Source organism: Eutrigla gurnardus, assembly GCF_963514095.1.
Source record: "Eutrigla gurnardus genome assembly, chromosome: 13".
Classification (NCBI taxonomy): Eukaryota; Metazoa; Chordata; class Actinopteri; order Perciformes; family Triglidae; genus Eutrigla; species Eutrigla gurnardus.
Window position 1 is genome coordinate 3,333,603 of NC_139936.1, and position 22,054 is coordinate 3,355,656.

The 22,054-nt window shown below is 44.9% G+C and overlaps 7 protein-coding genes across 9 annotated transcripts in view; 5 read left to right on the top strand and 2 right to left on the bottom strand.

Moving 5' to 3' along the window:
• The window catches only part of grk5l (G protein-coupled receptor kinase 5 like), a 23,529-nt gene extending 21,523 nt beyond the window's left edge, over positions 1–2,006 (bottom strand). For all 3 annotated transcript variants that reach the window (XM_084024981.1, XM_084024979.1, XM_084024980.1), the window contains exon 1: positions 1,508–2,006. In XM_084024981.1, the coding sequence (XP_083881107.1) occupies positions 1,508–1,559 (52 nt within the window). In that variant the 5' untranslated portion in view covers positions 1,560–2,006. The remainder of the gene's footprint in view (positions 1–1,507) is intronic.
• A 1,562-nt stretch (positions 2,007–3,568) lies between these two features.
• Positions 3,569–6,002, bottom strand: lsm1 (LSM1, U6 small nuclear RNA associated). Its single transcript, XM_084025868.1, has 4 exons — positions 5,852–6,002; positions 5,646–5,714; positions 5,436–5,551; positions 3,569–4,148 (listed from the first exon to the last, which is right to left on the bottom strand). Exons 1-4 carry the CDS (start codon positions 5,895–5,897, stop codon positions 3,978–3,980), a joined length of 402 nt encoding a protein of 133 aa, XP_083881994.1. The 5' UTR covers positions 5,898–6,002; the 3' UTR covers positions 3,569–3,977.
• Positions 6,003–6,519: 517 nt separating this feature from the next.
• On the top strand, positions 6,520–11,127 carry bag4 (BCL2 associated athanogene 4). The gene is made up of 5 exons (XM_084024982.1): positions 6,520–6,813; positions 7,339–7,458; positions 8,430–8,660; positions 8,790–9,059; positions 9,192–11,127. Exons 1-5 carry the CDS (start codon positions 6,721–6,723, stop codon positions 9,654–9,656), a joined length of 1,179 nt encoding a protein of 392 aa, XP_083881108.1. The 5' UTR covers positions 6,520–6,720; the 3' UTR covers positions 9,657–11,127.
• A 322-nt stretch (positions 11,128–11,449) lies between these two features.
• On the top strand, positions 11,450–12,694 carry LOC311023267 (dual specificity protein phosphatase 26-like). The gene is made up of 3 exons (XM_084024983.1): positions 11,450–11,699; positions 12,062–12,273; positions 12,353–12,694. The coding sequence occupies exons 1-3, from the start codon at positions 11,521–11,523 to the stop codon at positions 12,544–12,546; spliced, it is 585 nt and encodes a 194-aa protein (XP_083881109.1). The 5' UTR covers positions 11,450–11,520; the 3' UTR covers positions 12,547–12,694.
• A 285-nt stretch (positions 12,695–12,979) lies between these two features.
• Positions 12,980–15,428, top strand: LOC311023241 (serpin A3-5-like). The gene is made up of 6 exons (XM_084024948.1): positions 12,980–13,108; positions 13,702–14,359; positions 14,440–14,510; positions 14,599–14,792; positions 14,930–15,077; positions 15,173–15,428. Exons 2-6 carry the CDS (start codon positions 13,708–13,710, stop codon positions 15,365–15,367), a joined length of 1,260 nt encoding a protein of 419 aa, XP_083881074.1. The 5' UTR covers positions 12,980–13,108; positions 13,702–13,707; the 3' UTR covers positions 15,368–15,428.
• Positions 15,429–15,840: 412 nt separating this feature from the next.
• carnmt1 (carnosine N-methyltransferase 1) lies at positions 15,841–20,199 on the top strand. The gene is made up of 8 exons (XM_084024905.1): positions 15,841–15,989; positions 16,919–17,114; positions 17,616–17,782; positions 17,984–18,124; positions 18,314–18,492; positions 18,809–18,922; positions 19,151–19,254; positions 19,338–20,199. Exons 1-8 carry the CDS (start codon positions 15,856–15,858, stop codon positions 19,548–19,550), a joined length of 1,248 nt encoding a protein of 415 aa, XP_083881031.1. The 5' UTR covers positions 15,841–15,855; the 3' UTR covers positions 19,551–20,199.
• Positions 20,200–20,620: 421 nt separating this feature from the next.
• LOC311022739 (uncharacterized protein) lies at positions 20,621–21,960 on the top strand. Its single transcript, XM_084024263.1, has 2 exons — positions 20,621–21,116; positions 21,362–21,960. The coding sequence occupies exons 1-2, from the start codon at positions 20,736–20,738 to the stop codon at positions 21,518–21,520; spliced, it is 540 nt and encodes a 179-aa protein (XP_083880389.1). The 5' UTR covers positions 20,621–20,735; the 3' UTR covers positions 21,521–21,960.
• The last annotated feature ends 94 nt before the right edge of the window (positions 21,961–22,054 follow it).

Below are 22,054 nucleotides of genomic sequence, written 5' to 3' on the forward strand. Positions count from 1 at the left end.
ATACAACACACATTTCAAGACCTTTAGTCTACATCCAAGCACTTTTAAATCCTGGAAAACACCACACTAAAATTCAAGTGTTTTCCAGCACCCGTACAATCCCTGAAGAGGGACACTGATGGAACCACGGAGAAAGTCGTGATTCAGCTATTTCACTCAAAACAGTGTGACATCATAAAAAAGGCCCTTTCTCTCTCCCTCACACAGGCAGGGGCGAGCGAGATCTGTCACACGACATTAACGGCTTTTATTCATTCGTGAAGATTAATTCCCAGTCGTGTTCGGCCTCCAATGAAACAAAAAACCCATCCAGACTGATCCCAACGGCAGCTTCCTGTTTCACTTCATCACTCACATTAATTCCCATGAAACTCAGAGACCCCCCCCCCCTCGTTTCTCTGAACTATGTCATCACATGAGACAGCTGGAAGGAGCTGCCAAGAGGAGTCGTCTCCCCTCCTGCGTCACCTTCACAACCCCCCCCCCCCCCCCCCCCCACACGCACACACACACACACACACACACACACACACACACACACACACACACAGAGACCCCACATGAAACCACATGAAACCACATGAAACCACGTGCTGCCTGCAACCAAAAAACTTTTAGGGCTGCACTTGTGAGAGCCACACACACACACACACACACACACACACACACACACACACACACACACACACACACACACACACAGGCTTATACTTAAAATAATTTAGAGGAGTTAAAGGGTTCATTATTTATTGGGATGAATATATAAAAGTAGTCCAGGCAGGTGTGTGATGCTGGTGGGACCCCTAGAGTGACGTCACACCTTCTTTTCTTTTTTTTTTACCTTCCACCTGCCCTCAGCACGACCCCTGCCTTCCTAGAATAGAGTTATTTATAACACTGTACACCTTTTCTATGGCACACTACACTCAGACTAGCTGGTCTGGTCTCTGTGGCTAGACCAGACCCCCCCACCTACCCCCCCACAGTCCCATCGTCAGACCACCGGCCTACACTCACGTACCCCCCCTCCCCCCCCATACTCCGGTGTGTGTGCGCGTGCCTCGGCATGTATAACGTTGCGAAAGAGCGCATTCATTTTGACAGCGAAAGCGGATGTGGGAGGCAGATTTCTCCCCCCCTCCTCACCCCCCTCCTCTCTTGCGTATGTGGGAAAACGCATATGATCTGTCATAAAACCCAGCGAGGATAAATAACGATCCATGACATTGATTAGCTGTTAGAAAGAATCAGCAGATAAATCCTTATCAATGAGTTCCTTCTGTCTGATTGCATGAGGAGCGTTTCTTCCTCCTCCTGTCTGTTGCATCTGTAGGTTTACCTGCTGCCGTGCTGAGCCCTCCAGGCTTCTTCCTACCTACTGCCGTCATCATTACCATCATTATTCCCACCTTTTTTTCTGCACAACACAAAAATGTCCCCCTTCAGCCAGGCCTACTCACTGTTTCACACTCAGCCCCTTCCCTTTAAGTCTAATGGGACAACTTACCCTCTCTCGCTTTCAGCAGTACAGTGTTGGCTACTATGTTCTCCAGCTCCATCAAAAAAAACAACAACAAAAAATCCTAAATGCAGAGATGTTCGGGTTCACGGGCGTCTGCGGCGAAAACACAACGTCCTTCAGCTTCTGTGTGGATCTCTGTCTTCGTTCTTTCCTTTCTTCACTCCTCGTCGGGGTCCGAGCAAATACACTCACTCATATCAGAGTCGTAATGGATCAAACAGGATGTCACAGATTTGCTTGCAGTGTAAGCTGGGCATGGTTCTTGTTGTGGGCTGGAAGTGCGGCGCTGCATTTCTACTCCAATCCCCCCAAAACCATTCCATGCGTAATTCGGGGTTTGGTGGTGGTGATGGGGTGGGGGGGGGGAGTCTGTCCGAGGCGGAGGGTGAAGCGAGCCGGGTCCGGGTCCGGGTCTACGGCGGATTTCCTTTCCCCCCCTTACAGCGGTAGACCAGCACACGAGCAGCTTTACATTACAACAGCAGGGGTTGGTTGAGCGCACCAGAGAGGACATCAAGCGCGCCCCCCTCCTCCTCCTCCTCCTCCTCCCCCTCCCCTGTTGGTGCGTAATCAAAGTGGGCGGGGCCTCCGTGTCACGGCTGCGTCAAGCCGGAGACAGAAACAACTCCACCGCAAGTGAAGCGGATTTATCGGCAAAATAAAAGCACATCATTAGAATGTTTTTTTTTTATCTGGCATTATAGACTCACGTCCAGCAAAACGAGGTCTAATCAACCAAATTATTAAAAAAAAACTCAAGGGTCACACGTTATATTACTGGATCGAATCCCTTTTTTTTTTGCAAAAGCCACATAAATGCTCCTTCTCTTTTTATCCTCTTGGTTTTAACTGCACATTGTCTCTATTGCATTGACACAAATAGGGAGTTATATGTATATAAATATAATGTGGTGAAATGTAAAGTCGCCCTCTGGTGGTAGAACTTCTACATGACGATCAATATGATGGAGATACTCCATCAGGCACTTGAGTGAATTATTTTTTAAGCTGCTCTTCATGCTGCTCAGGTTTACCGATGATGACACTATTCATGATTAAACGGGTACGTATGGATGCATGTTTATTTTTAAGTGAACAACGCTTGTTTGTCCGGGACTCATACGGGTCAGTCAGTCCATGTTTTCAAGTCTTAACCCTGAGATTCCAAAAGTGACAGATATAGTGAGTGGCATACCAGTTAAAGAGGACTTATTCAGGTCCTGTTCTGGTGCGTACTTGTAGTTCAGCTTCCTACTAGAAGACGCTGTCATGCTTTAATGCTTAAAAAGAAAACCCCGCTGTATTTTTCTGCAGCTCTTCTCAGCCTCTCTGTTTGACCTCCTGCCCCTCCCTCCCAAAAAGCCCAGTTGACCTTTACAAGCGCACAAAAACAATCTTACACACTAAAGGAAACGATAAGTAAAAGCATAGTATATCCTCTTTAAGTCATTTTCCTGCATGTCTGTCATTTTACAGACTTTTATTTTGAAGGTTGCCCGGTATTCATACTGTAACTGTACAAAGTTTGACTTTTTTTTTTTTTTTTGCATGCAGGCTGCTGTACAATGTTCACAGTGGAAGAACAAGAAAAAACCCTTGAACATGCATTGAATCTGGGTGCAACCTGGTGAAGAGTTCAAACCTCCCAGTCACCCTGAATGCTGCTGCAGCAGCCACTTGTACAAGTCTCCTGAAGCATCATGGGATGCCTGTTTTACATTAACTCACTTGCATCCGTCCAAACGATCAAGCAGCTTGTTATCGACTGATGAAGGCAGATTAGGATCGACTTCCCCGGACGTGCTCTTATCTTTCCAAACAGGACACGCGGCGGTCTGATGCACCGATACGCCGCCTGGTTACATTGAATTACTCCTGATGAAGTTTCCTCTTGGGGCATGACGGATGCACGAGCCTCAACGTTGTGATGTCACGGGTGCAGCGTGGTCTGCGTCACATGGGACCAGAAGGTCGCCCCCCCAAAATAGTTCAGCCCTTTATAATAAAGCATTTTGAATACAACACAAACAGAAACGGGGTCACAAATGTGTTCAAGCTCGCCTTTCCATAATGAAAAACTAAACTCTTTAATGGGAGTTTCTGTTTCACCCACACATCCCCAAATAAAAAAGGTCACTGACAACATAGAAAGTGCTGCTGTAAAAATAATTGCTAAATTGCAGACGGGGCGATCGCACGTGAACACATGATTCTCTCTTTTTTTTTTTTTTTTTTTTTGCTGGAAGGATCTGCAGAGCTGAGAGCAGCCGTCACATTTTCTTTTTCTTCTCCGGATAATTCAAACGTAAAATTCATACAGTACACTACAGTCTACAGGCCCAGCATGATGGAGGCTTGTACCCACAATAAAACACAAAAAGTGCTCTTTCAAACTCAACGTAAAACTCATCAGTCTGATACAAACTGAGGAAAGAGGCTGGCGGCGCGATCAAGGTTAGTATTCGTCCAAGTTGTCAGCTTTGGGGATGGAAAGGCCTCGGTCCTTCAGCGCCTGCATCTTCACTTTCTCCGTCTCCTGCTTGGCTTGCTGCTGCAACCGCTGCTCCTCCAGGATCTCTTCGATGGAGACCTGCTGCAGGACCGTGTCGCAGGGCTTATCCACGTCCTGCAGAGACAGGAAATAGAAATCACACATCGTGTACATCAGCAAAACTTCAGATTAAAGCTTATGGCACAAGAAACATTCAATATGCAAATATATCCCTGCTGGTATGGACGATATGAATCAATATTATCCTGATATTCATCCAAAATATGCCCAAAATGGCACTTTATCAAATATTTTGTTGAGTCCCATAAGAAAATAAAATCTTAAATAAGATTATCGTAAATTATAAAGGATAAATACATTTTAAAAATGTGTTTTTGTATGTTGTATTTTTAAAACCAGGCTGTATTTTTCACTTCTCTACCACGATAACGAGCTGGACGGCTTTTTCCACCTGTGGAGATATTGACGATTATCCTGATAAATGGAAATTCTACATGATCAATCAGTGATAAAATCCCATATCGTCCCATCCCTACTTTCTACTGTGATGAAACCACAAAACGGACAAAACCTCCACCAACAATTCCGCCTTTTTTCCAGCAATTAAAACATAAAATGAATAATAAATGAAACATCAAATCAGTGTAATTATCGGGCTATAGCGAGGAGAACCTCTCCGACCACAGACGATGTTAACATCCTCATGCGTCTGTTAATTAAAATTGCAAGAGATTATCCTGCAGCCTGATGACCAAATGCAGATTTATGACTGAAGGTGTGAAGTGTTTTTACAGCAGAGAAACAGACAAACACGGTCACGGTAATGTGTTTCATTGGACTCCTATTAGAGACACCTGATGATGACAAACATAATATTACAGTTAAATAGTTATCATGTATTTAATGTTCTGGATAGCAGCATGTTTGAGTGACTGAGCAGGAGTTACATGTTTCTGTAGCTTTGAGATGTATTCATATTTTGTTTGTGGTACAGTAACTCAAGGCGGCATATATTTTAAAAAGATAATAGCTTGTGTGAGCTTTACCTGAGTTATTCTAGTCAGAAACATGCAGAACCAGCATAAAACATCTCATTCTGCATGTTTGTTTACAAAACAAGCCGTTATAATAAATTAGCCTCATCTCATCAAATAAGAAAAAAATAGAAATGGATGATTTATTAAAGCAGCCGAGATTTACTTGCAATAAAGTGACTCACCGCTCCGGAAATATTGAAATATGGAGACATCAGCTCCTGTATTTGAGATAAAGTTCACCTGCAGCTTCCAAAGAAATGTATAGAATCATAATAATGTGACTCTCTACTCCCACATCCATTACTACATCACATACAGCCCGAACCACACACACTAAAACACACACACACTAAAACACACTTACTATCTCTCCCAGCAGCACCACATTCTCTCCTCTCACGATGAAGATTCCTCTGGGGATGTCACCGAATTTCTTCCCCACGTGGATGCGTTCAACTGTCTGGTGAAAAACTAAATTGGCTAAAGAGAGAGACAGATAAATAAAGAGCAGTGTTACATGACAAAGAGCCGCTGTGAAACATAATTAAAAAGGGTAATTCAATGAGATATCTACCAAACTGATCAATGCTTCTGAGGTAACCGATCAGCGTCCTCCCATCTCGGAGCAGCACCAGGTGCTTCTCTGCGAACCAAACACACGTTTACTTGCAAGCGGGTCTAAGATCAGTTTGCATCCAGACACGATGCCACATTTTTCTTTTCAACAAACCGCGTCTCTCTCTGTCTCTGCGAGGGAGCGGCTCCTCGGCTCAGACTTACTGTCGATGTCGTCAATGAGGCTCGCCGTCCCTGGTACGTAGTTCATCTTGGGGCTATTGCTCTTTATTATTTAGCTGTATGTCTTTATGTAAACGTCAAGCCATGAATGCTTCAAAATATGTTGCTCTCAAGTTGCGTACAGGAAGCTTCTTTATAGACGCCCGGGATAAACTTCCGGTAGTCTCTTAACCCTTTGGGCGCTGCGAGACAGTTTTTAAAAAAATATATAATTATATTCACTAAATGTTTAAGAAAACACATTTAAATAAATGTACCACCAAAATAATATTTTTAAAAGATTAAAATATTAGTTAATATTGAGGGATAAAAAAGGAGTATGTTTTATGACGTGTTTTGTCTGGTAGCGTCATCTGACACCAAAGATCGTATATTTGACAGATTTGGAACAATTCGACACTTTTTGCTCGTGTAGAATACAATTATTTAAATTTTAAATTTTCCTAAAAAAAACAAACAAACAAACACTAGAGCTTCTGTAAAATCGCTCATCTTTATGCAGCGTGGGTAAAATAAAAAATACCGTTATTTATTAATTTAACGAGCTCCGCAGTGACGTTTTTAAGTTCCGTGAAAAAGCGGCGGAGTGAGACCTCTTACGTTTTTCTCGTGCCCTTCGTTAAAGAGACAGGACACCCGATGGTCCGAGTTTAGTGTCATTCCGCCACTTCCTGATTACAATCAGACGATCTGTTACTTTTTAATGTGTGTGTGGGGGAGAGGAAAAAATTGATAGTGTTGTTGTTAACTGTTTGGACCAAGTAAGGGAATAATAACGTTAGTCTCGTTAACGGTTTTTTTTCCTAACAATGGCGGATAAGAGGACGGCGGCCGGGGAACGCGCTTAGCTGATGCATCATCATCAAATGCAGCCAAATCTGAAATCCGGCTGGCCCTCCTCGACTTGTAACTCTGAAAATACTAACGGAAACTACAACGCCATGGTGAGTGAGAGAGCGGGAAATACATGCCATTGCGTTTGAGTGTGTTTTGTATGTTTCTGAAAACTACCCGGCTTCGTACAGAGACGTTATTACCTAAGCTAGCTAGCTAGCTAGCTAAAGCTTCCGTTCGGCTGCGCTAGCTGGACGTGCTAACGGAAGCTAGCTGGCGTTATGTAATAGTTAACGCTACGCTGCTTCTTTCAGCTTGTCGCCCGGACTTTTATCACATTTGTCTGGACGTGACAGCGCTGTTTTATGGTGTCAGACTGTGCACTGGTTTGATAAATAAACATTAAACGCTTGTGGCCTGTTTTCGCTTAGCTGCTATGTGTGTGTAAAAAAAACAACAAACAGGTCCAGCAAGCAGTGTCACTTATAATTGTATTGACAGTAAGCATGTGGTTGACAGTTTCCTGTTGGATTGAGCTCAGTAAACAAACAGTGTTTGGTGTATTTTCCTCTAAATGACTCTCTCTCTCCTCCCCCCCCCCCCCCCCCCCCCCCCCTCCTATTCTGTGTTGACAGGACGCCCCTCAGTATCCAGGCTACCCTCCACACTACTGGTACCCCCAGTCTCACTCCACAGGACACTATGCAAACACCTATCCTTCGGGCTCAGAAGTCCAGCCCCAGTACAATCCACAGGTACGGCTCATGGTGCAACCTGACCCTTGACCCCCCCCTTCTAAATCCCCAGGCTGCGAAGGGGTCAGTAAATCTACTCATTATCCTTAAAGGACCATACCTGTCTAGTTCTGACTTCTGTCCATCAGCAGAGATTTAGTCTTCCACCACTCTATAGCATAGCTATGAGACGTCTCTGCGTTTATGTAATTCAACTGTGTGAAAATCCCAGCATTGTTTATTTGATCTAAAATTAATGTAAGCCATTTATAAAAAATGTGCATCGATATCAAAGCACGTCTGCGTCCAAAGCTAGGAGCAGGTTTTGGGTGCACTTGTTGTCACAGTCCAGCTGCTTCCAGTTTATGTAAGTGGCCCGGGTGGAGCTAGCCGGTTAGCAACACATGTTCCCTTGGTTGCATCCCAACAGTTCTCTAGCTGGCTTCTGATTGGACTTTGTATCGAGGATGCGGTTACATAAACAACGCCTGGTTTACTATTCAATGTAGAGAAGAAGATACTGGTCAGAGAACAACTTCCCAACACTCCCAGTATGAATGTGAGGAAGACTAACTGGGAGAAGCTGAAAATCATTTGTTTATGGCGATTAGTGAGCCGTGTCAGTACGAGCATGAAATCCACATCAAGCCTGAGGTCTAACTCTCAGCCAATCATTGACCTCCTTTATTACGCCGGGAAAAGTAGTTCCTTACAAAAATGTACTACGAGGTAATCGTGTCACACATTTTCAGGTACATTCTGAAATAGTTATTGAATATGGTCAAAACGTAAACACTATGTAAGAAAATAAAGCAATTTTGGTAAAAACTGTGTAGAGGTTTGTTTAAAGTAGGTGACCAATGTTGTCGATTGACAATGACGTGTAGTTACACTGGAATGGTCTCCTAAATGCTTTTGCTTCTCCCTCACATCTTCTTTCCACCATGTCAGAAACAGTTACACCTCTACGACGTCTTGTGCTTTCCGTGCAGGTAATGCCTGCAGGTTATCCAAATGGCCACGGCGTCTACAGCCCGGCGCAGAGTCAATATCCGGCGAGTGGTTTCCACCCATCCAACCCTTTCTACTGTGCTGACACCCAGAGACCGGCTCCAGGTCCTTACCCTAACCAGGGCTGTCCAGCGGAGCAGAGCAGCGGGCCCTCTGGGCAGCCTCACTCTCAACACCAGCATCATCACTATCCTGGTCCACACTGTCAAGGGGTGAGTCCACTTAAACCACGATGTTGGAAATAGTATTTGATAAATGTAGCATTACTTTTGATTGTCTCTGATCACGATGAAAAAAAAGTATGCTTGGAAATACCAAAACTGTCTTGCCTCTCCTTCCAGGGTGCTGGATATCCTCCCGGGGCGTATCCTCACTACAGTGAAGGTGGTCACGCAATGACTTCGAACCCCCCATACCCCGCTGGCCAGCCTCTCCACCCAAACCCCCAGGGTGAGACGTGGGCGCACTCCGGCGCGTACGCCCCCCCACAGCAGCAATGGCAGGCGGGTCAGCAGCCTCCACAAAACCACTACGGAAATCCCGTGCGTCCACTGCATCCTCCGGCATGGCCCGGGACCGGAACTGGTGCTCCGCCACCATACCAACCCAAGGTATGAATGAGCAGTTACTGTATTTCAGTGTGATTTGGTGTTTGAATTAAGTAAAATGTAAAGAAAGGCTGAAATAAAACACAAAGTACTATTCAGCTGATCATATGATTTATTTGCTTCATGCTTCTGTAGGACCAGCAGCACCAACGCGCCCCACAAGTGGGACCTAAACCCAGGCCGACCCCATCCCTGAACCCCCCCAATGGAAAGCCTGCTGAAATAAGTTCACCTCCCCAATTGTACAACAAAACCAGCATAGGCGAGCCCAAACCTTCACAAGGTGAGCCCCCGCCCTCGGCCCCGGCCCAAGGTCCCGCTCCAGGCCCGTATGGACCTCAGCCCCTGAGCGATAACCCCGGCCTGGCTAAGGTCCTACAGGTCATGAGCAGAATGCCTCTGCTTCAGGAAGACGTGGATGAGTTTGTGGGGAAAAAGTCCGACAAGAGCTATCGGTGTCTGGAGGAACTGCTGACCAAAGAGCTGCTGGTGCTGGACTCTGTGGAGACTCAGGGACAGGAGAACGTCCGGCAAGCCCGAAAGGAGGCCGTACAGAAGATCCAGGCCATTCTGGACCAACTGGAGAGGAAAGCCTTCTGAGCTGGACTTAATTACTGGTTTGTGGGTCACTAAATCTTGCTGTTTTCTTCTTCCAGATCTTCCATGGACATAATGAGGGTCTAGTCTTCTCTCTCTCTTTCTCTCTCTCTGAGCCGTGTTATCTTTAAGGGTTTTTTTCTTTCTTCACCACCATGATATAAAATGCCCGGAATGAGTGGCATCCACCAAGACAAGAGCAATTACCGATACATGGAATCAACCTTTTAAAGCCTAATTATTCTATATGTGATCTGATGGTTGCACATCCCATAAGTGACGTTCAGCCTCGGCGAGAGACTGCCGGCTCCACAACCTGACGCTCTCGCTCCGCTTCTCTTCAACGTCATGCCTTCTGCCAGCACCAAGCAGGGCAGAGTCACAGGCAGGGGAACTCTCCAGGCTCACCCCGTCGGTGGTCTCCCATTCAGATTCACGCTGTCCCTCAGGATTGTGGTTCGGTTTATTATTTTTTTTTGTCTGATCCCACATCTGACAACACGTGCGCTTCATTAGCTGTCTGTTCTCACTGTCTTTTCTTGCACGATATTGTCCTCACCCCCTTCCTATTAGAGGCCGTACACTTAGTTGCACACACTTTTTTGTCTCCTCTGCAGGAAAAAAAACGTGCAAAGCCTTTTTTTTTTTCCTTTTCAACTGTGCTCCCAGCCCTGCATGCAACGTAATACCAGACAAGCACTCAATACAGTCATCACATCTCAGAGCTCGTTCCAGGGCCTAGAGCGTAGCAGATTAGATCGCTGTCCCATTATTCCATCTTTTTGGATGAAATTTCTTCCTAATTGCAGACCTAGAATCAGACCTACATATGAATGCCATGTATTTTACTCTAGGAACTACTGTTATTACAGATACATAGGATATAAGGAAGTTTAAGAATTACTTGAAAATATGTTAAAATTGTGTTCTTTTTATCCCCTTTTGAGTCTTTGGAATATGACAAGCAAAGTGAAATGTATTTTGAGAATGAAATGTTCAATCGGTTGCTGTAAAGGTATAGGACGTACTTCAACATTTTCAGTGATGTTTTTGTGCTTAAGGACAATGTTGGTCACAGCACTTGGATCAAGTGTTTAATTTAGACCCTGTTTTGATTTTCTGTCGCACTAATATCCTTGTTATACAAAACTTGATTTGTACCATAATCTCTTTTTTTTTCAATCATTTTCACCGGTTTAAAATAGAGTGCCATGTTTTAGGGGAGGGGTTTATATAATTAGGGGGAAAAAATAAAAAAAATATGATCACAAGCTTTGCATGAAAAAAACCAAACGCCTGTCATATGTGTTCATTTTCCTGTGCTGTTTCTGTTGAGATGGAGCACAACTGTACAGTTGCAGATGTAATGCATGTTTCCAACTCAAGAGCTCAAGTCTTTGCCTGATAATTATTGAAATTATTATTAACTGAGAAAATAGAGAAATAATTAAAAAATGTCGGTATATTTTTTAAACTGTGCTCAAATATTTTTTCCACACTTTTATATTCTACATTAATACAATTTACAGAGCAAATTAATGTATCCGTTGTTTAAAAAGGAAATAATGAGAAATTGCCTGTTTTTTTCCCCCTGTTGAGTGGAAACTGCTGCCTGGGTGCACACACTCCCAGCATACAGGTCTTTAAATAGCCGGCTATTTTGATGCAAAAGCATAACACAGGCCCCCGGGGGCTCCAGGCACACTAGACTGGATTATCCGTGAGGGTCAGATGGCCTCACAGACCTTAGGACACCCTTTGGTGAGGAAGCACCTGCGCCATTCATTCTGCTAAGTGGCTGCATTATTTTAAATTTCTCTACTGCTTATGGTCTTGAAGCTGCTGTTTAGAAAACTGAAAACAGAAAATGTCCTATACATCCAAACTTCCTGCGTCGTGGAACGATAAACCTCCTCCCCGGAGAGTGGAGGTAGACCTGAGCTCACCGGGCTTAGCGGTGGTGGAGCTGGAAAGACTCCTGTTCACGGGCAAAGCCATCATCAGCCATGCAGACGAGGTGTGGCCACGGCTTTACATCGGTGACCAGTAAGTTACTCTCTTTTGTCAACTAAAATCCACACAGAAGGAAACGTGTAACACTTTGTTTCAATGCAAATATTCCAGCGAGGGGAATATTACCCAAGACTAGACTTGGATTTAGTCCACATGAGTGGAAGAGGAGCTGATCATGAATCACATTTGAATGCCGGATGAGTAACTTAAGATCCCACATGCTGTGATCCACATTGGGAGCATGCATAAAATCCAGCAGCACTTGGATCTCTTTGACATCTCTTTGACAAATGTGCTCCCATGCCTGAGATGAACCTGAAGTATCAGTCAATCATACTTTGCATGCAGACTGTTCATCACCTTCAACATTGGACTGCAATCCGCCTGTTTATCAGACACAGTGCAGAGAACCGGGCCGATCTGTCCAAGCACCGGATCACCCACGTACTGAACGCAGCTCACAGCAAACGTGGAGCTCAGCCACACATCTACGAGGGCACGGGGATCTCCTACATGGGCATCGAGGCTCACGACTCCTGTGGCTTTGACATGAGCGTCAACTTCCAGGCAGCAGCAGACTTCATCCACCGGGCTCTGAGCCGGGGAGGTGAGAGGACGAGGAGGGGGGTGCATTTAAACGTCTTGTTTTAGATATTATAATGTGGTAACGGTTGTCTGCTTCTCAGGCAAAGTGCTGGTGCACTGTCACGTGGGAGTGAGCCGCTCCGCCACGCTGGTCCTGGCCTACCTGATGCTGAAGCAGAACCTGACCCTGGTGGAGGCCATTTGTGCCGTGAAGGAGAACCGTGGCGTCGGCCCGAATCGAGGCTTCCTTCGCCAGCTCATCAAACTGGACGGCCAGCTCTTTGGCAAACACTGAACGCTGCCCGGGTCGATTTACTGCACAGAATTCACAGCTCCAGAACACACAAGAGAACATGGATCCATGGATTTCATAGCACTTATACTACGGCAGATATTGTGTTTTGAAAAGGGACTAACAGCATCTGATCATTTCCTGAATCTTGTTTTAATCCCCTTTAACTTTAAGGTTAAAATGATTTATATTCTGTCAATTTGTTGGCCTACATGATAAATGGATTAAAGTTTTACATAAAAAATTATTTTAATCAGATGCAGCTTTTGTTGAATGTCTGGCAGTCGATTGAATCATCTTCTTGGTTTCTCCTGTGTGTCATCGTCTGAGCTAAGAGATAATAATCATCTCTGATGTGTTTTTGTACCTTTTGCATTCATCCCGTTGGGTCTGAGTTTGATGAAAGGTTGGACAGTAATCATTACACAGAACAAATGCAGAGCAAACACGAGGTTCCAGATAGAGAATCAACAAAGCCAAAGTTCAGTGGCTCTCTTCCATCTTATAAAAGCGCCGTCGTCCCGTCCAGCCTGTACTTCGCTGTCTGAGATTCCACCAGCAGAAGGTGAGTGGTTTAAAGGATTAACAGAGCTCACATGAATTGTTTTAGCAATGTGTGTTTCTGATAAAAAGCTTAAACGTCCCTTCAACAGTTAAAACCTCAGTTCATCATGTTGAGTTTGGCAACTAAACAAGAATGTGAAAGTATTTTAACACGAGTGGAGAGTGGAGAGTGTAAATTATTTAGGAATTAGTAGGTTTATTCTTCTTATCCTCCTCTTGGGGGTTCAATGCATGCATTGAAATTTCAGGAATTTAAAGTACATTTTTATTTTTTAAATAAATATGCATGACTTTAAGTCAATAAATAAGAATAAAAAAACATGATTTCTTTTGAGATTCACTCAAAAACACACTCTTAATTTGCTTCAAGAGGACTGTGGAGGAGGTTTGATCACGTTTGACCAACAATAACCTCAAAGATATGACGGCAATCTGTGTTTAAAATAACCAAAAATTATGAAGGAGCCCATCATTCATAGTAGAAGCCTTTAATCCCGTCTGTTTAAAGTTGCTTATAGAGAGTCAGTGCATGAGTGTCTCCATCAGCAAACATTGTGTAACCAGAATGTTGAAACGTTTGAACTTTTGTCTCAGTTCACGATGATGCGTGCTGCCGTGGGCGCCTGGATCTTGTCAGCAGTGATCTTTTTGGCGAGGGGCGACCATCATGCCCACCATGCCGACCACCATGCCGACCATCATGACCACCAAGACACGGCCCTCGACGGCGCCGGAAGCAGCAGCGTCTCGCTGGTGTCCTCGGCAAACAAAGAGTTCGCCTTCCGTCTGTACCAGAAGTTAGTGGCTCGGGCCGACTCGGAGGGCAAGAACACCTTCTTCTCCCCCGTCAGCGTGTCCGTGGCCTTGGCTGCCTTGTCCGTGGGGGCGCGGGGTCAGACCCACCAGCAGCTCTACAGCGGTCTGGGCTTCAACAACTCCATGCTGACGCAGGCCGACATAGACCAGGCCTTCAGCGCGCTCCTCAGGAAGGACAACGCCACGTCTCAGGAGGAGACCAGCGAAGGCACCGCCGTGTTCATCGACGACAGCTTCAAGCCGCGGCCCGAGTTCCTGGAGACCTTGAAGACGTCGTACTTCGCAGACGGCTTCAACGTCGACTTCGGCCAGAGCGAGAGCGCCAATTTCATCAACAAGTACGTGGAGGAGAAGACCCACGGGAAGATCACCGATCTGGTGGAGAGCCTGGATCCAAACACGGTCATGTACCTCATCAGCTACATCCACTACAAAGGTGAAAGGTCACCTCAGATTGGTTCATTTTGAGGTCACAGCTTTTAAGTCTAAACCATGAGTTGTGTTTTTGAATCTCAGGAACATGGCTGAACACGTTTGATCCTTTCCTCACCAAGGCGGACACCTTCATGGTGGACGAGAACACCAAGGTTCAAACTCAGTAATTATGCATCAAGGAGCATTCTGGGAGTCTTTTCCAATGAAGGGACCTGATTGTTTTATACGCTGTCGTTCCAGGTTCCGGTCCAGATGATGAATATGGAGAAAAATGTGGAGACGTACTACGACCGGGCGATCAACACATCGGTCCTCCACCTGCCCTTCAACAGCTCCTACTCCATGCTGCTGCTGTTACCCGATGACATGGCGACGCTGGAGAGCACCATTTGCCCGGCTCACGTCACCAAATGGATGAAGTGGAAGAAGTCCAGGTTGGGGAGATTTGAAAAATTCTTCTTTAAGTTCTCGGTTTTCTAACGAGGAATGTTTGACGCTTGTAAACGACTCAACAAATCTGTTATTGCTGTCGGATCAATCACGAGATGTTTCTCTATTTCCCTTTTTTTAGGACCCTTGACGTATATATTCCAAAGTTCTCCATCAAGACTTCCTACCAACTGAAGGAAGTGCTGACTGAAATGGGAATGACAGACATGTTCGGTGATCAGGCAGATTTGGGCGGCATTTCCGAGGGACAAAAACTGTCCGTCTCAGATGTAAGGACAGAGAACTTGTGTTATTTAACGAGCACATTTCCTCCTTTACCTACATTCACCTTTCATCTCACTTTGCCTCTCATCACACACCGTAGGTCGTGCACAAAGCCACCCTGGATGTCAACGAGGCCGGAGCCACCGCCGCGGCTGCCACGGGCATCGGCATCACACTGCTGTCCCTCCGCCAAATCTCCGTCTTGAAGTTCGACCGTCCATTTATGGTCGTCATCACTGAACGCGACACTGAAAACATCCTCTTCATGGGCAAGATCCTCAACCCGAACATCTGATGGAACAAGCACTGTGCTGTTTTCCTCCTTGCATATAAAGTACTCAGAAAATGAAACTCCATCTTTAGTCTCCTTCTTTATGATTGAAACTTCATTTTATGTTTATGAGTGCTTGATTTTATGCGAGAAGGTCAAATAATGTGGGGATGAAATGGTATCAACAGCTACTGGCATTTGATGTTTATTACAGGGGATGTAAACGTTTAACAAGATATACTGTAATAATATAAGTTTCCTAAACAAATAAGAATATGGAGAGGAACCGCACTAATGCATTTTATTTAGTGTGTTTGTATTATTCCATTCATTTATAAATATTATTTTTCTCTCGTTCACTTTGACACGTTGTCAGAGCAACTGCAGTTCCCTCGTCTGACTGCAGGTGGCGGCAACGCCTCACGCGCTTTCTGCTCTACCGCGATTGACAAATCCCGCGAAGAAGAAGTTTGTCGCGTTTTGATTGGATGGCCGCAAGTTTGTTTTCAGTCATGGCCGAAACAACGGGAGAGGGACCGCAAGGACCGTATTTTAACAAAGAGAGGATGAAATGCGGCCCCGAGGAGGAGGCCAGGCTGGAAAGACAGCACTTCTGGAGAATAATCGACGCTTTTAGATTTTACAGGTACAACGACAAGGCTTAAAACATAGAGTACGGGCCAGGTAACTACAGCTTCAAGTGTCAATGAGCGCTGCCGTTAGCCCGATGACAAGAGCGGAGAACGAATAACTAACGTCGGGTTCGGAGGGAGAAACACTGCTAACGGAGATCGTTCAGTTGTTTTTTATGCACCGGCTGGTGTTTCCAACGGTCAACTTGTATTTAAAGCAGCTTCCGGTGGCGTTTGTTTCGCTAATGTTGGAATTTAGCTCCACTCGCGTCCCTGGTGGTGGTGCCAAAAAGTGATTGTCCGCCAGAAACCGATTTGTCAGGTGAAATACTGCCTTTTATGAGTTGTATTGTCCCTTTAAAAGGTATTACCATGAAAAAGGACTGTGTTGGTTATAATCTAGGGCACAGAGCAGGTAAAATAATGGCGGGTCATAAGGATGATTGCAATAGAGATCAATTCTTTATTTTTTTTAACATAACCCACCCATAAATCATGTTGATAACAGTCTAGTTTCCAAATACAGACATGATCAGGGATATTATTAGACATACAAACACATGAAACGCTGGAAACAATACTATACTATTGCCTGTGATCACGTCAATGTCATGCCCTGATTACGATATGAACTGCAAACAACTTTGGCCACAAGTATGATCATTTGATTACAAGAAACTTTCAAGTTTCACAAAGACATTCCTTTGGACATAAAGTTATTTGTATGTGTAGTTATGACTGTTTGATCCAGATAAAAGCAGCCGTAGACATATATAACCGAATCAGTTTCTGGTGGACGATCACTTTTTGGCACCAAACCTGTGACCGGCAGTTAAACAAACTTAACGTGAGGAATGATTACATTTACACTTAAAGATGATGATGGGAGTGAATGACATGGGAACCACAGTGTTATAGATGCTGCATACTGTCTTCCGGTCAGGGTCCACGTCCAGGAGCAGGTCAAGCGTGCCGAGCGTCAGTTCCTGAGCCTCCCGCAGCGCCACCAGGATTTGCTGCCAGATGTTTTGTCCAACTTGACCCGCATCAGCCAGTGTGCGGACCACAACCAGGACATCCTGCAGGGCATCGTTGACAACAGCCTCGACATGTTCGAGAACATCGAGTACGGCGAGAGGGTAAGGTCACGGCTCACACTGGCCCTAAACACGTCGCTATGGAGCATCTGGACCCCCTTCAGGTGATCTGGGACAGGTTTACTTCTCAGGGTTCCCAGGATTCATTAAGGTGAAGCAGCATTTAGTTTTCTATGCTTCCCACCTGTCGAATAAACTCCCTGAATCTGATTGGCTCATTCATCAGGGCTGAAAACATTTTTATTTACCTTTTTGTTAGGAACCACATTTTTGTCGTAAAATAATCATAGGGTCGCCCTGCATAAGTAAAGGATACATACAGTTAAAAATGTATTTGTGTATCCTGTTTATTTTTAAATCAGGTTTTTCACAGTTTTACAGAATCAAATGATTGTGTTTTTATCGTCCCACCCCTACCTTACACCAGGTAGTCTACTAAATATATATTTACATATGTGTGTCTGTGTACAGATACATTTTGTATTTTAGTTTGTTGGAGGTTTTATTTTGATGGAGGTTTTTGTGTCTTTATTTGACCTCCAGGAGGATCCGCGGAAGGCGCGCCCCTCCACTACGTTCGACATGGACAAGCTAAAGTCCACCATCAAGCAGTTTGTCAGAGACTGGAGCGAGACGGGCCGGGCCGAACGGGACACCTGCTACCTGCCCATCATCCAAGAGATCCAGAGACTCTTCCCATGTGACCAATAGTAGGAAAGCCCACGCACGCTTACTCCAATCAGCCCACCACACAAACACCTGCATGCATGTTAAGACCTAAACCTGCGTTGATACAAAATGATACACACATGTTGCTATGGCATCTGAACATCTTGTTTATGATTCTGATCATGTGACTTACGCCATGTTTTCCATGTGATATGTGCATTTTGTACATTTTATTATGTCAGTGATGTGTCTAAGGTGAGCGTGCTGATTCCGGGTGCCGGGCTCGGCCGTCTAGCCTGGGAGATAGCACGGCTCGGTTACATCTGCCAGGGCAACGAATGGAGCTTCTTCATGCTCTTCTCTTCAAACTTTGTTCTCAATAGGTACAGCACACACCGCCACTAACACGCCTTACACAACAAACATATCACCTTCCCTATGCATACCCTCGTGCAGGATATCCCTGCTTGCACGAGGTACATTCACATTCAGTTGTTTGGCAGTACAGTGACCTCATACTCTGCTGAATACCACTTTCACCCGTCCTCATACATTTGGACTGCTCCATTCAGGTGTGAACAGGTGAACTCTCTGACCTTGTACCCCTGGATCCATCAGTTTAGCAACAACAAGAAATCCGCCGACCAAACACGACCAATCGTTTTCCCCGACGTCAACCCTCAGAGCTTACCGCTAGACGCTGACTTCTCCATGGTTGCAGGAGACTTTGTGGAAGTCTACCGGGACTTGGGTCAGTAGAAGGAACATTTTTATGCTTTTAAAATGTCTTTTCAGGCAGAGCTTACTCTCATATCTGATATAAATAATAAAAAACACTCTTTAAAAAAAAAAAAACCTCCAAATGTACTGATTTCTGGCTGCTATAATCACAGAAAACCTTTTAAGATTACTTTTGGGCTTTATGAAGGATATATGACGGGCCCATGATGTTAAATAAAATGGGCCTCTTATGTGAATGTATTGAAATGAATACATTGAATCGGGCACATTAAAGCAGCATTAATTTAAAAGGATCATGTTCTAACAGAATGTCTGTTTTCGGTCAGATTCCTGGGACTGTGTGGCTACCTGCTTCTTCATTGACACAGCTCATAATGTCATCGAGTATGTGGAGACCATTTGGAAGATTCTCAAGCCTGGTGGAGTGTGGATCAACTTGGGTGAGTCAGCTTTCAATGGTTGCTCAGATTGATTGAGTTAAATCTGCAAAATAACTAAACTCAATAACAAAACGCCCCATGAATCGGATGTACATCAACGTTTCACTTTGTTTTAAAGTATGCTGAGGTGATTTCTTTCTTTTCTTATTCAATAGAAGGTGTAATCGTATAAAACAGGGTTTAAGGAATTTAAACGGATCTCAAAGTTTGAATTTGATGTTCCTTCAGGTCCACTGCTGTATCACTTTGAGAACATGGCCGACGAGCTGTCAGTTGAACTGAGCTACGAAGACATTCGGACGGCGATTGTTAACTTCGGCTTCCATTTAGAGGTAAGCCGGCGACTTTAATTAGTTTCCGTGGATCGACGTTTGTTTCCTTCATGTGGTCAGACGGTGTTTTATTCCTCCTGCAGGTGGAGAAAACTTCGGTTCAGACCACCTACACCGAGAACGACCACTCCATGTTGAGATACATTTACGACTGCGTCTTCTTTGTGGCACGAAAGCCCGCAGACCTGTACTTTAACGGTCAAGAAGAAGAAGAAGAGGAGGAGGAGGACCAACAGCAGAGTTTTCCACCGGCTGCTAAGTCACCGCGGCGAGAAGGTACCGACAGCCTGACGTGACAGGAAATCTTTTGACACAAACAGTGAACTTAGACGCAGAGATCAAATGGAAAAAAGAAAATGGACATGAAGGGGAAAAATCAGTGGACATGTTTTTTTTTTTGGTCATGTATAGTTTTTTATTATGCGTATATTATGTGTAACAACTGAAAAATATCTAAATCCTCTCTTGATACCTTTGTGTGTCGCCTACAAACCATGAAGGGTTGATTTCTCTTTAACTGCGGTTTTACTAATTCTCATCTCCATTGACTTTCACTGCCTGAGGGCGTGTGTGTGCGTGTGTGAGTGAGTGTGTGAGTGAGTGAGTGAGTGAGTGAGTGTGTGTGTGTGTGTGTGTGTGTGTGTGCGCGCGCGTGTGTGAGTGTGCGTGTGTGAGTGTGTGTGTGTGAGTGTGTGTGTGTGTGTGTGTGTGTGTGTGTGAGCGAGCGAGTGTGTGATGTCAACATTAGCCTTTTGAGATTATTTATTTTTTCAAATACCATGCCAATAACTACGTCTACTCATATGCATTGATCGTCTGTCAACACTGACGGTGTCATCGAAAAAAATTGTCTTTGTTGTTTTAAAGTTGCAGATGACTTTCATCGACTTCTGGTTTCTAATCACACTTTTGGAATAAAGCCAAACATTTGAAGAAAATAAAAAAATATGGATCTCTGGAGTTTCACTAATTATAGCACGATAACCCCAGAAACAATTCCTTTATTTCAGCATTTGTGAAAGCACTGGGAAAAAAGCAGCAATGTTTTGTGTGCGTTAACTGGTTGCTCATCTTTTAGTTTAGTCACAAAACTCAATGCAGACATTAGTGTTATTGATTAGGTTACCCCTCTGCTTTTCTTTCTGTAATGTGGTGGACATTTTTATATTCTGTATATCTATCTATATATATGTATATATATATATATATATCTTTTGTATAGTATCTAATTTATAAATTCATTAAAAAAAGGAATCGTTTTTGGTAAAAACAAAAACAAAAGAGAAGCCTCGATTTCCTGTATCCTAGTCACGTGGTGTTCGCCGTGGCCACGCCCACTCAGGATACAGGAAGTGTTTCTATCCAATAGCGGAGCAGCTTGGACCGCGGCATCTCTTCCCATAGAGATCCCATCGGCGGCGGTATCAAAGGCCCACGTGTTGTCGGGTTTTCTGCCGTACGCTCGCGAGCCGACGTTCTCCATGGCGAAGAGACGCGCCGAGGACGCGCTGCTGCTGCACGACCCCCCGTCAAAGAGTCGCTACCGCGCGCTTAGCGTTGTTGACGTGCGGCCGGGAAGCACGCCTCCGGACGGGGGTGTGAGCCCGCCGTCCCTCCTCGCTGTGATGGACGGCCGCTCCAGAAAGAGGCCGTACAACGCCGAAGACTCGGAGAAACCAGAAGAGGAGACTCTTCACCGCGAGCCCGCGCACCGCGACCCGGAGAAGCACGCGGTTTTGACGTCCCCGACGTCTGCACGTTTCCAGGAGCGTCGCGGCTCCGGCGCGCTCACGAGCTCCAAAAAACGACCTCGAGGCGACTGCGCGGGTTTAGAGACTACATCTCCTGAAGCTAACGCTAAAGTAAGTGACTTCACAGCATAGTTTGTTTTTACTGCGCAGATAAAGATGCCGTTCAGGCGAAGTTGATGCAATTACGGCAAATGTCCACTAGATGTCACCCCTCGCTTTCCCATCTCTGCTCCTCAACGTCTCTCAAACGTGGCTCTGATTTGGTCCAGATTTGTTTGATGTCACCCTGAAAATATTACTGCCGACTGCTCTGCACATGTCTGAGCTAAATAAAATTTGTTTCTCATCACTCTCAGGCTGACGAAGACTCCGACGCCGAAGACTGCAACTACAACTCCTTCCAGTTCTGGAGGGTCCCTTTGCCCGAACTTGACCTTTCCTTGCTGGAAGGTGACCCCCAACGAAAAGACAAGCCAAAAGTCAAAGGCTCGTCCTCTGTCGCCATGGAAACCTGAGGGGGACAACACGCTGGCTGAGTCTGCCTCTACTCAGCCGACAGTCAAACAACAAGGATGATGTGAAAATGTGCTTTTCAGCAGATGGGAGACGTTTGAAAAAGCACACAAAGGTCGCTTGACCTGCAAGAAGCCGATGTGGAAAGACCGCCGTAGTCTCGCTGCAGGTGTGAGATCTCGGTGACGTAGGTGAAGCCACAATGAGATCTGCACTGCAGACGACTGTTCTTACAGTAGCGGTCAAAACTGTCAAGCAGTGGTGAACAATTCTGACTTTTGATATTTTATGTATCGTTAATGTCAAAGAAATTAGGTCATACTATCATCATTCCAAGTGTTCTTTTGTTGAACTTTTTTGAAGTTGTTTTATAGATTTTAGAAGTTGTAAATGTTGGATACATTTATAAAAAAGCAAAAACGTTATTAAAGTCTTTAGTGTATGCTGTAATAACACTTTATTACCTGTTTTTGATGCACCTCACTGCCAGTCAGAGCTTTGTTTTCATTGGAAATCAACAACGTACACATTCTGAT

Coding starts and splice junctions, on each gene's coding strand:
- lsm1 (XM_084025868.1), bottom strand. CDS start 5,897: ATGAACTACGTACCAGGGACGGCGAGCCTCATTGACGACATCGACA. Junction 5,552..5,645: donor CAGAAGCATTGATCAGTTTG/GTAGATATCTCA, acceptor CTCTCTCTTTAG/CCAATTTAGTTTTTCACCAG. Junction 4,149..5,435: donor TGGTGCTGCTGGGAGAGATA/GTAAGTGTGTTT, acceptor CTGTCTCTGCAG/GACGTGGATAAGCCCTGCGA.
- bag4 (XM_084024982.1), top strand. CDS start 6,721: ATGCATCATCATCAAATGCAGCCAAATCTGAAATCCGGCTGGCCCTCC. Junction 8,661..8,789: donor CTGGTCCACACTGTCAAGGG/GTGAGTCCACTT, acceptor CTCTCCTTCCAG/GGTGCTGGATATCCTCCCGG. Junction 9,060..9,191: donor CGCCACCATACCAACCCAAG/GTATGAATGAGC, acceptor ATGCTTCTGTAG/GACCAGCAGCACCAACGCGC.
- LOC311023267 (XM_084024983.1), top strand. CDS start 11,521: ATGTCCTATACATCCAAACTTCCTGCGTCGTGGAACGATAAACCTCCT. Junction 11,700..12,061: donor CGGCTTTACATCGGTGACCA/GTAAGTTACTCT, acceptor CCTGTTTATCAG/ACACAGTGCAGAGAACCGGG. Junction 12,274..12,352: donor CCGGGCTCTGAGCCGGGGAG/GTGAGAGGACGA, acceptor TCTGCTTCTCAG/GCAAAGTGCTGGTGCACTGT.
- LOC311023241 (XM_084024948.1), top strand. CDS start 13,708: ATGATGCGTGCTGCCGTGGGCGCCTGGATCTTGTCAGCAGTGATCTTT. Junction 14,511..14,598: donor TGGTGGACGAGAACACCAAG/GTTCAAACTCAG, acceptor CTGTCGTTCCAG/GTTCCGGTCCAGATGATGAA. Junction 15,078..15,172: donor AAAAACTGTCCGTCTCAGAT/GTAAGGACAGAG, acceptor CACACACCGTAG/GTCGTGCACAAAGCCACCCT.
- carnmt1 (XM_084024905.1), top strand. CDS start 15,856: ATGGCCGAAACAACGGGAGAGGGACCGCAAGGACCGTATTTTAACAAA. Junction 17,115..17,615: donor ACATCGAGTACGGCGAGAGG/GTAAGGTCACGG, acceptor TTTGACCTCCAG/GAGGATCCGCGGAAGGCGCG. Junction 18,493..18,808: donor GGAAGTCTACCGGGACTTGG/GTCAGTAGAAGG, acceptor GTTTTCGGTCAG/ATTCCTGGGACTGTGTGGCT.
- LOC311022739 (XM_084024263.1), top strand. CDS start 20,736: ATGGCGAAGAGACGCGCCGAGGACGCGCTGCTGCTGCACGACCCCCCG. Junction 21,117..21,361: donor CTCCTGAAGCTAACGCTAAA/GTAAGTGACTTC, acceptor CATCACTCTCAG/GCTGACGAAGACTCCGACGC.